Here is a 12,370-nt window from a genome sequence, read left to right on the forward strand (position 1 = left end):
AATATCCTGAATCTGATTTCTTTCTCTTCTAAATGAGCTAGGAGAGTTTCTTTCTTTCTTTCTTTCTTTCTTTCTTTCTTTCTTTCTTTCTTTTTTCTTTTTCTTTTTTAAATCAAGAATATGGTTAAGCTTTATCAAGATATTTTATATTATTCTGTATCACTTTCAGATAAAGGGTTTTTGTTAGTATATTAATATGGTAGATATCATCCATAAATTTGTACTTATTGTGTTCTTTAAAATAGCCCTGCATAGTTACATGAACTGCTGAATTTGATTTGCTGATTTTAGGTATTTTCCTTTTCTTTTATTGTTGATTTTAATTTATTTACATTCTAGAAAGAGATCGTAGTTCACATGGCTATAGTTCTTTTTTTTTTTTTTTTTTTTTTTTTTTTTTTCATTTTTAATGGACTACTTTTATTTACCAGTTCTAAGGATTACCTATAGGAATATACTTAAAAATTCTCTGGGGTGAAACAAATCAGTTTATATTAAATGTATGCGGACTAAGCCAGGGGCAGACAAGAATTTCTAAATCATAAATATCTTCTTCTTCTTTATAAAAAGGTAGTACTTCGTGGGATATCCATTGAATACCTATTTATAAAAACACACACTCAAAAGTATTGGCCACACAAGAAATAATAACTGGCGGCTTTAGTGGATTCAAGAAAGAACATCAAATTCGACCAACTCAAGAAGCATTATTCAGCCCTCAAAGAATCATTATTGAGAAACAAAAAATACACTTAGAAAGGTTCATGAATTAGGAAGAGCTTCCAGGAACCAGTTCTTGCTGATTCAAAACCTGCGCTTCTGTTGCAGGGCCTCTTCCAGTGGAACCAGCAGGGCCCAGAAGCAGGTGCCCACACACATGGGGGCTCCAGAGCCCAGACACTGGCAGGACCCCGCGGGCAGAGGCAGGGCGCCACCGGAAGTGTCAGGTTGTGGGCTGGAGGCACTGAGCTCAGTGGTCCAGCAGTGTAGGGTGGGGAAGCAGCAAGCGCGGAAGGAGGGGCGCTCAGGAGGCCCCGCCTCTCCCGGTTGAGGCCGGAGGCTACAGCCAGGGCCCTGGGGGCGCCGGGTCCTGGGCACAGAGGCCAGAGTCGGGCTCCTGCACAGGCGGCTCCTCCTTGTCCACACGCGGGCGCGGCCCTTGCTGTTCGAGGGGCAGCTGCAGCAGGGCCCTGCGGCACATGGCCTCCAGCTTCTCCAGCCGGGCCCTCAAGGCCCTGGGGCTGCCTGGTTCATCCTCACGGCGACCACCTCTCTCCCTCCGGTTCGTGCCAGCCTCCGGGGGACCCAGGGCCGCCTCTGCGGCCATCCGGTCGCCGCCCTCCCCCTGGAGCCGCAAAGCCTGACGGAAGAGGCTGCGGTTCTCGCGCTTCAGCCGCCGGTTCTCTAGCCGCAGCCGGGCATTCGCCTCGCGCAGCCTCGCGTTCTGCTGGTCCCGCTCGTCCTGCGCGCGGATGGCCTCCAGGTGGCTCGCTGCCAGGTCCGCGAAACGCTCCTCCAGCTGCTGTCGGGCGCCACCCGCACAGCCTCGCCAACCCCCGTCGCCTCCGCCGCGCTGCGGAACCCAGCCCGGGCGGCCTGGCCCATCTGTGTCCCCGCAGCCACAGCTCCCGCGCCGGGTGGCGCCCGGCTATAGTTCTTTGAAAATATTTTGAGAGGTTTTCTTTTATGAATCACAATGTTTTGCAAATATATTTCTGGTACCTGTAAAAGATGCATCTTATTGACTTGCTAAGTTCTAGGAGATTTTTATATATATGAGATATATATATATATATATATATATATATATATAAAATTATAATTACTGTCAGATGCTATGGTTTTCTTTGTTTGATTTATTATTTCTGATAGATGTGTATTATTTATCTCTGAGCATTTCAATTATTAATTTGTTTATATATTTTGGCCAGCTTTTATTTTATTTTAAGACCATGATGTTAGCCACATTCAGCTTCATGATTTCAACCACTACCTAATTTAAGAAATAAAACATTATAAATACATTTGAAGCTTTCTATGTGACTTCCACCTTCCCTTTACATGAAACTGTTATTAATCTCATGCACATATAAAATCCCCCTCATGGTCTCCATGAGTTATAAAAATCTGTCTTCGAAATTCACATTGTCTTAATGAGAAGTAAAAATTGTTTTTTATGTTTATTAATCATTTGGAGTTCTTCTTCCATGAACTTATTGTTGTCTTTTCATCCAGGCTTTTTCTGTTGTATTCACATTTAGTTTTTTTTTTTAATATTTATTTTTTAGTTGTACACAATACCTTTATTTTGTTTGTTTGTTTTTATGTGGTGCTGAGGATCGAACCCAGGGCCTCACACATGCTAGGTGAGCGCTCTACCGCTGAGCCACAACCCTAGCCCAATCGAGTTTAGGTTTTTAATCTCCTGGAAATGTTCCTGTGTATGGTTTGAAGTATGAATATTTTTCTTGAAGTTGGATGTTTAAGAATAGTCTATCCTCTTCCTACAAATTTCAGTGTAGCCTCAGATCATATGTCAAGTTTCCTATGCTTATTCTATTTCCATCCTTGCTTTTCTGTTCTTAGTATATGATCTATTTTGATATCCCTGTATTAATGCCACCTTTCCTTGTCCCATGCTGTGTTTTTAGTTAATTATTCAGTAGCTTTTACTAAAGAAGTATTTGTGTCAGAGTTTATCCAGATTTTCAGCTTTACATTTCAATGATTGTGTTTCAAATATTTCAAACATTTATAATCCCCTCCTATTGTTTCTTTTTGTTCCTTTTTGTGTGATTTGTCATTATTCCTTATAATAATTATTATTTTTCATTTATCTTGATAAGGATTCTGAACATAAATATTTTCCAGTATGTTTAGTATTTAAAATTTGTATTCAGGCTTGATGTGGTGGTGCCTGCCTGTAATTCCAGCGGCTTGGGAGGCTGAGGCAGGAGAATTTCAAGTTTAAAGCCAGCCTCAGCAAAAGTGAGGTGCTAAGCAACTCAGTGAGACCCTGTCTCTAAATAAAATACAAAATAGGTCTGGGAATGTGGCTAAGTGGTCCAGTGCCCCTGAGTTCAATCCCTGGTACCAAAAAAAAAAAAAAAAAAAAATGTTTTTTTATTCAGTGGTTTTTGTGTTTCAGTTGGCTTTGTTGCCTGTCTTGACAGATTTCTTCCATGTTTTAGAAGTTTGGACTGAAGGCTCATGATCTATAGGATGATTTATGTTTGCAATTTTTCTACCTGACCTTGTAAGCCATCCAGGCCAGAAATTAGTCTTATAATAGTGTTTCAGGGCTCTTCACTTGAATTAATGGTGTGGTTGTTGTCTACACCCTCAGGGATGGGACTGGATTAGAGATTTGAACATAGGGAAGTTATGTCCAGTTTATTCTGCTATCTTTCCTTTCCCATCTTCCCTCTCTTCCCCCACCTATTGTGAGTCGGCATCTGCATATCAGAGAGAACACTAGGCCTTTGGTTTTTGGGGACTGGCTTATTTCACTTAGCATGGTAGCCTCCACTTACCTCCATTTACCAGCCATGATTTCATTCTTCTTTATGGCTGCTCACTCCCTTTTCTAAGTAGCAAGCATGGCCCTGATTTCCTGCTCTACAGGGTACTTTGGGTCCCTGTCACTCTGTAGTAACTTAACTCCGGGCCATCCTGCCTGTCTGCTTCTGGAATTGGGGCACAGCAGATCCAGAGCTCCAGGCCTGAGCACTCTTTGCTTTGCTGTCCCGTTTCTGTTTCTCCAACGTATTACATATTGTTTTGCTATCCAATTTTGACTTTTAACTTTCTTGCTTTATATTTTAGACTTCATTGCTATGTAGGCTTGGAAGTGTGCTAACAAATATGAACCTCTAACACTGGAAATCTTTTGGGTCACTTTATTGAAAATAAACATGTACTCTTCTAATCTTTCTCAGATGGTTACCATATCCACACTAATCCACCCTTCAAGTAAAAGAAAAGTGGTGGTCTCACAACTTTGGCTCACCTCATCTCTCCCCTACTATACCCTTCTACCCGGATCAAATCCTTCAGGGGTTGCTGTGGCACTTGGTAGCAGGTTTCCTTTAAATATGGAGTATTATGACTGCCACCTAGTGGCAGGAATCAGGTACTTTCAGTTGTTTCCTACATTCTATTCTAATGTAAATGTGTGACTTTCTAGAAGCTGTTTCTTAGTCATTAATGGTTGACTATGATTTTTAAAGCTACAGAAAATAAGAGCAGGAGGACAAAATGAAAAGGCAAAGTAGCCAAGGATTGGCAGATAGAGTTTGACTTAATGACTGTTTTCTCCATGGTATTGTGTCCATAAATGGCCCCAAATTCTTACTTTTGGAACACAAGTAAAAGTCCATGGGACATAGCCATGAGTTCATTTACCTTTGTACCTATTTTATATCACCATTCTAGAACATAAAGGCCCAATTGCTATTTTGAATTCATTTTTCAAAATATTAAACAATGCAAATATGTTAATTTTCACCCTTTATCTTCTTCTCCTTAACCCATTTTTCTCTGTTTTATTTGGTTAGATGTCATCCCATTTATCTCAAGTCTCCAAAATGATATGTGCCTCTAAATAGTACATTTGGCAAGAAACTTACTATATGTATTCATTGGCCATTGCCACAATGTCGCTGTGTAACAACCCATGCTAAAATTTAATAGCTTCCAGTAAGAAAGATTCTTTGTATGAGTATTAAGGATCAATAGTGCTTCAGCTGAGTTTGGGCTCTTCCAGGCTAGGCTTGACTGTTCATTCTGGGTAGGGTGTGGGTTGGTACATCTTTCTCTCTGGGACCCAGGCTGAGTGTGTAGTAAGTAGCTACACAGGACGTATTCTTATATGAAATACCAGGAGTAGAGGAGGCAAGCCAAATTCTGCAATCAAATTTAAATCTTCTCTTACACCATTTTAGCTCATAGTCAAAGCAAGTCCCATGGCCAAGCCAAAAGCCATGGGAAGTATTCTACCTCCCAGTGGAAAGGGGAGGTGGAAGTGGATGAATATTTGCTTAACAATGCTCCAGCTTTTTCACACCTTATATAAGATAATTAGATGAAATAAAAGTCTTTTTAAGAAAACAAACTTCATGAGTTAACATTGGAGTATAAATGCTGAAAGCTTCTTAGAATTTCAAAGATGTATACCCTGAGAAGGCTTTTGAGTTAGACATGGGTGCTGTTCATTTTTATGCACTGAATACTTCATTCAATACCTGGCAAAATGAAAGAGACTACCAATTATGGAGAGTGTCTTAGTGTCTTCATGCTACTATAACAAAATGTCACAAACTGGGGTGTTTTTAAACAACAGAAATTTGGTTCTTGTAGTTCTATAGGCTGGGAAATCCAAGATCAAGATGTAAACAGATTCAGTGTCTGGTTTGGGCCCTTTTCCTTGTTCATCAATGGTGTGTTCCTAGTGGGTGGATGATCTCTGTTGTGTCCTCACATGATGGAGGGAATAAGCTAGCTCTTTGAAATCTCCGGTAAAGACACTAATTTCATTCATGATAGCTTTGCTTTAGTGACCTAATCACTTCTCAAAGACCCCCCCCCCCCCCATCTCCTAATTCCACCACCTTGGGGGTAGGATTTTGACATAAGAATTGGGGAGGCATAAGCATTCAGACCATAACAATAAGGAGCTAGTGGACTTGGAGACTTGGGATTGGGTTGCAGGGATGGGGGGGTTAATATTGAAATTTTTATATTTCTGCCAAGAAAATCCTAAATGTTCTTGAACAAGGAGTGATGTTGAGAGTTATAATTCCTAAATTCATACTATTTCTTTCAGCTATTAACCAATCTTGTATTTTTCAAACAAAAAAAAACTGTCCCCTTTTCTGTACCCATATAAAACAATGTAAGAGGTTCACTCATGAATTATTCACTTAGGCTCTACATGGTCTCTTCATTTTTGAAGAGGCAAGATGGACTCTTTACTGAACTGAACACACACACACACACACACACACACACACACACGCACACATGAACATGCAAAGGTTTATTATTCATATAATGAGACTTCTAGGGAGAGAAGGGCAGGCTCCCCCAAGCTGGCCCTGAAGTGACTTGAGGGAGAGTAAGAGCACAAGACTGATTTGGGGTTTCCACGGTGTGCAGAGATTATGCCTGGCTGAGGTCTACACTTACAGGCGGCAGCTTGCATGACTTGACGCTGCCAGTGCTTGCTTATCATGTTGCCCAGAAGTGTGGCCCAGGGGAAGAGAGAAGTTAAAAGCTCTCAGCAGCCAAACATCAAAAAATGGAGTTAAATTCTGCACCATATTTAGTATACCATATCTCAGATTCTTGAAGGACTACAAATAAAATATGTTGCATTCACACTAGATTTTCTGCTTTTGGTGTCACTGACTTTGAATCCTCCAGCATTTATGACAGACATAAAGGTAGTCATGTTCTTTCCAAATAGAGTTACTGTGGACTTCATTGTGGATGGATGTATGGTGTACTAAGATCAGGCTTCACAATTTGTCTTCCTAATTTCATTAAATATAAGAGCTCAAATTGTATTTCACTCATAGATTTTGGAGCAAATGGTTTGTGAGTTTGCCTTTCATGGCTGTGTCCATTCATCAGTGTTATGATTAGAGAAAGTATCTCCATTCACTCATGGATGAATTTGTTTAACTTGTACGCATCCGTTAATAATTAGCACATTTCCCCAAATGTCATCCTTCAAGTGCCAGCTTCTTTATTTTTGGAATGTATTTGTGATCCCTTTACTCTCATTTAATTTGTTCTTTTAATAAATTTTTTTCTTAAATAAAATGAAAGTTATTTTAAAGGGATTGTTCTCAAACTGTGTTGTAATATAGCCACTTGGGGGCTTGTTATAACACCTGGAGTTTCTGAGTCAACAGGTCTAGGACAGGAATGAGGATTTGCATTTCTAAATAATTGCAGGTGATGCTGATGTTTCTAGTCCAGGGATCAAACTCTTATCTACATCGTCTTAAAGCAGTGATATTCACGCAGTCATGGGTTTTCTGTGCTAGTTTGATTTTTTTTTTCTTAGTGAACATTAATACAAATATTCAGCTATTCAGTGGTCAAAGTCCAGATATCTATTACTCTCCCCGCCAAAACAAAAACAAGAACAAAAACAAAAAAACTTTCTGACATGGATTTATAACTCTGGAAGCACAGAATATTCTTTTATTATAATTCTGAGGAAGAATCCCTTCCTTTTCAGATTGAAGTTTGAACAACTTGAAAATATTAAAAATGTGGGGCAGGGGTCAGGCTATTGAGAGAAGAAGCGGCACAAATCAGAATCCATGGGCAGGAATAGTGCTGTGGTTCTAATTCCCCGACAGTGTGCATGATCCGGGTTTGCCAGTGTTATATGAGTGTGTGATGGGGAAAGTCTAGCACATATAAGTAGGAGAAAGAGTATATAAATAAAATCAAAATTAATCACTGTGAGTATAGGCCTGGGAGTCTCTTTGAGAACATGAACAAATTTTAACCTCATAGTTTTTTGGGGTTTTTTTTTTTTTGAGAGAGAGAGAGAGAGAGAGAGAATGAGAATGATTTTTTTTTAATATTAGTTTTTCAGTTTTCGGTGGACATAACATCTTTATTTTATTTTTATGTGGTGCTGAGGATTGAACCCAGTGCCCCGTGCATGCCAGGCGAGCGCACTACCGCTTGAGCCACATCCCCAGCCCCTAACCTCATAGTTTGATGGCACTAGACATAACTGTCACATTGACCCCAGGTGACTTAAACCTCTATGGGATCACAAATACACAATACTCTTAAAAAATTTATGGAACTTATCACTTTGGTGCATGCTCATAGTCCCAGTGACTTTGGTAGCTGATGCAGTAGGATTGCAAATCCAAGGCCAGCCTCAGCACCTTTGTGAGACCCTGTCTCAAAATAAAAAATAAAATGGGGTGAGGATGTGACTCAGTGGTAAAGTGCCCCTGGGTTCAATCCCCATTATAAGTATATGAATAAATGTGTGTATGTTATGGAAAAGTCTTCCCAAGTCTATGATTGATTCTCATATTTGGATAAAGCTAGCAACTTTTAACTTTCTAGGGATTTTACGTTCTGTTTGTACCTCGTGTTTCCCCAACCAAAGGAACAGCAATAACAAACACGTAATCAAAAACAAACAGACAAACAAAAAGTCAGCAGGGTAAAGGCACAGGTTCTTCTGGTGTGAATATCATCATTGACACTTAACTACCTGGGCTTTGGGGAAAGTCGTTCGACCTAAGCACCTCGGTTTCCTCATCTACCAAATGAGCCTTGACACGACAGGCCTGTCATGGAAGTTTGATATGACGATAGCCTGAGTTATTGTATGTGAAGTTCTTAGAATTGTTTTTGAGAAACAGTGCTCAGTAATATGACCTGCGCTCAAATGTAACTGAGACACAATGATTTGATCAGTGATGGCAGATCCCTACCTTCCATGTTATGAGTTTTAATTATGCTTTTGGCAAGTTGGAGAACACAAACCAGACCTCTGGCCAAAAGGATGTTTTGATATTATGAACTGATCACAAAGGAAGGTTTGTGTACCACAAAAAGAAGGGACCAATATATTAAACACTTGGCTGGAAAGAACTTTATTTTTATGGGGGGAAGTTCTCTCCTATTTTCCCCCCAAAATGTTGAATTCTGCATTAGGAGCCTTTTGTATTTTATGTTTGGTCTTTTATTAAAGGACGTACCTCAGGCTGCTTTTTTTGTGTGTGTGGGTTAGATCATTTTAATTCATTCAGTTAACTTCCACTGGGACCCAGATGACTTCAAAGGGACCTGCCCTTTTCAAGCCCTTAGGTCCCAAATCTCTTTCTCTTTTTCACAGGATTATAGAGTCCTGGAGCTATTGGATACCAGAGTCAAGTTCTCTTTTTAACAATTACAAACATCTTTGGTCTTGAGTTCACATCTCGGTCTCACCATCCTCACCCCTCAGTTTTGTTTTTAACTGAGGAGGACTGTCCCTAGCACACCTTTGGGAACCCCAGCTTAGCCTTGACTCCTGGACCTTATTCTGAAACCCTTATCTTCTGTTACATTCTCTTGCAAGCCCTCAGAATGAACTCTCGACTAGTGTAGGCATTGACCTCCTTCTGCATGCCGCCCAGGGATTCTATTTATCATGCTTGTTGGGAGAGGGCGTTTTCCTGCCACCTGTAACGATGGTACTGTTGGCAAAAACATTTGTTTAAGGAGGAGATGAAGCATGCCTGGCTGGGTGTTGGCTTTGCAATGATCTCCTTTGTCATTGTGTTAATGAATTAGTCATAACTCTGTCACACCCTTATATGTATAATTTACATAGAATGAATGATTTCAAAATATAGTCTGTGTATTTTCTATTTGGAAGGTAGATGGTATTCCCAAGGGGCTTCAATTTTGTAAGAAGTGTGTTTTAACTAGGCTTTCTTTGACTACTTTGTAGAAGCTTGACATTGATTAGGGTTTAGATATTTATTATCAAATAAGATACAATATTTATAAACTTTCTAAATTGCTCTATGCTTCTTATTCCATCAATCTAGAGATCTTTTTGTGCCTATATAATATTCTGTATTTGATATATGAGAAAACTAATGTACCTTTGTAAAGAAAAGCAGATTTTCCTGTATTAATTTTAGATATTGAGATACTTGTATAAAACTTATAAGGTTAAATATCATTCTTTGAACACCCATGTAAGACCATATTGCTCCATCACAACCCAGTTCAATTCCTCTTCTCCCAGAGACATCTTTCCCCAGACTTTTTAATATTATTACTTGCTTTCCTTTATAGTTTTTTGTCATTTATAAGTGCCCAGAATTAGCATGTTAGTGAACTTTCTGTTACTGTAACAAAACAACTAAGTTGACTAACCTAAAAAGAGGCAAAGTTTATTCTGGCTCACGGTTTAGGAGATTTTAGTTCATCAATCTAGAGACTTATTGGTCCCATTGCTCTGGGACTGTGGGGGTATATGGCAGAGAAGACCCATTCACCTCGTGACCAGGGCATGAAAAAAGGAAGAGGAGACTGGATTCCCACCCTCTCTTTTGGGGGCTTGCTCCCTGGACCTAAGATCTCCCATTAGGTCCTATCTTTTAAAGGTTCCACCCCCTCCCCATGCTACCACTCTGGGGAATCAAGTCTTTAACACATGGGACTTTGGATGACACCTAGGATCTAAACAACAAGAGTTAGGATTTTGTGGCCGGGTGCAGTGGCACATGCCTGTAATCCCAGCAGCTCCGGAGGTTGAGACCAGAGGATCACAAGTTCAAAGCCAGCCTCAACAATGGCGAGGCGCTAAGTATTTCAGTGAGACTCTGTCTCTAATAAAATACAAAAACTGGACTGGGGATGTGGCTCAGTGTTTGAGTGCCCCTGAGTTTAGCCCCTGGTAACCATCCCCCTTGCAAAAAAAGGATTTTGAGGTGGGTAGTTATGAGTATCTCTAACTTTATTAAAAAATGTTAAACATTTTCTTAGTGACTATACTGGTTTGCGCTCCTGTTATCAATGTATGAGTGTTCTCAGTGCTCTTTTTCTTCGCCAACACTAATTTTTTTTCAGACTTTAAATATAGTTGGTGCTCCACATCTGGAAATTCTGCATCTGCAGATCTACCAATCTTGGATTGCAAATATTTAAAAAAAATTGCCCCTGCACTAAACATATGCAGATTCTTTCCTGTCATTATTCCATAAACAATATGGTATGCCACCTATTTACATGGCTTTTACATTCTATTAGGTATTGTAAGTAATTGAAGGATGATATAAAGTATATGGGAGGATTGTGTAGATTATATACAATTACTATGCCATTTTATATAAGGGACTTGAGCATCTGCAGATTTTGGAAAACCAATCCTGTGTGGATACCAAGGGATGACCATATTCCTGGTTACTATTGAGAATCATTGTGTGTGTGTGTGTGTGTGTGTGTGTGTGTGTGTGTTTATATTTTATATGGATATCATTTAATAGTACCTGTGGAATTTTAAAAACATGTTTTCCATTTTCTTCATGTCTTGTAGAATTTATTTATATATTTGTACTAGATATCGGTTGACTGTGTGTTTCAATTAGATTCTGCCACTCCATGGCTTGTCTTTGTTATGTTGTATTTTTAGGGGAAAAAAGATTTTTAAAATTTTAATGTAGTCATATGTCTACCAGGTTTTTCTCCCTTTTATATATAGTGTTTTTTTGTGTCTTAAAGAACCTTTTCCTAGCCTAAGGTTAAGCTCTTAATTAACTTGAAATAGATTATTATAAAGTTGGGGTCCAATTTCATGTTTTTTTCTTAAGAATACCCATTTTCCCCAGCCCTTAGTTCTTGAAATGCTATTCTTTGTGTAAGCAAAGGATCTTCAGTGCTAGTTTTGTCACAAATAACCATAAATTCATGGTATATTTCTAACTAGTCATTATTCCTGTGTTAGTCCCACAATTCTGACATTTTATTAATAATAATTCTTGTTAGACAAGTTATATAGTGTTAATCTATATTTTCAAGAACTTCTTGGCCTTCATTGGCAATTTATGCTTCCATATATACTTTAGCATCAGCTCCTTATGTTCAAACCCAGCAAAGCTCTCAAGAAATTTTAGATCTGTAGGTCAGTTTAGGAAAGTTGGCACCCGACAATACTGAGTCCTGTAAGTGAAGACCAGCTTCCTCACTGGCTGTCTTTCTGCCTTTCTTGGTAAACTATTTTAATAATGTTGTTATTTTCTCATCTGAAGACTTTACATGGTTTTTTAAGTTTTACTCCTAGATACTTTGTATTCTCAGAGATACTATAAATGTTATCTTTTAGATTTTTAAATTATTTATTGCTAGTTTGATGGTTTTGCATATTTTTTTTCATTTGTACTAACTCTGTTAAACTCACAGATTTGAAGTATAATATTTGTGCAACTTAAAAAAAATTAGCTTACTATAGAATTTTTCATTTTGATGTACAGTACTTTGCATTTTAACACATGTATGGATGTATGTAAGTGCTGCCATAATCAGGATAGGGAATGGGCTTATCATTCCCTAAAATTCCTTTGTGTGCTTTGGCTATATATTCAGACCCCCTCCCATCTTCATTATCTGGCAACTGCTGCTCTGATCTGTTCTTTTCCCTCTAGCTTTGTGTTTTCCAGATGTCATATACATGGAGTTAGGCAGTGTCGACTTTCCGAGACCAACTTCTTTTACTTTACACAGTGATTTTGACATTCATCAATGTCAATGCATGCATTCCTTTTTATTGCTAAATAGTGTTCCATTCTACAGACATACCAAAGTTTATCTATTCATCCATTAAATTAAT

General features: G+C 38.9%; 2 protein-coding genes across 4 annotated transcripts in view; one reads left to right on the plus strand and one right to left on the minus strand.

Moving 5' to 3' along the window:
- Fmn1 (formin 1) overlaps positions 1-12,370 on the plus strand; it is a 368,173-nt gene that overhangs the window by 112,581 nt on the left and 243,222 nt on the right. The gene's annotated exons all lie outside the window — the stretch shown is intronic.
- Positions 1,061-3,539, minus strand: LOC144255297 (tumor suppressor candidate gene 1 protein-like). Its single transcript, XM_077799666.1, has 2 exons — positions 3,534-3,539; positions 1,061-1,648 (listed from the first exon to the last, which is right to left on the minus strand). Exons 1-2 carry the CDS (start codon positions 3,537-3,539, stop codon positions 1,061-1,063), a joined length of 594 nt encoding a protein of 197 aa, XP_077655792.1.

This window comes from Urocitellus parryii, chromosome 6 (assembly GCF_045843805.1).
Source record: "Urocitellus parryii isolate mUroPar1 chromosome 6, mUroPar1.hap1, whole genome shotgun sequence".
Lineage (NCBI taxonomy): Eukaryota > Metazoa > Chordata > Mammalia > Rodentia > Sciuridae > Urocitellus > Urocitellus parryii.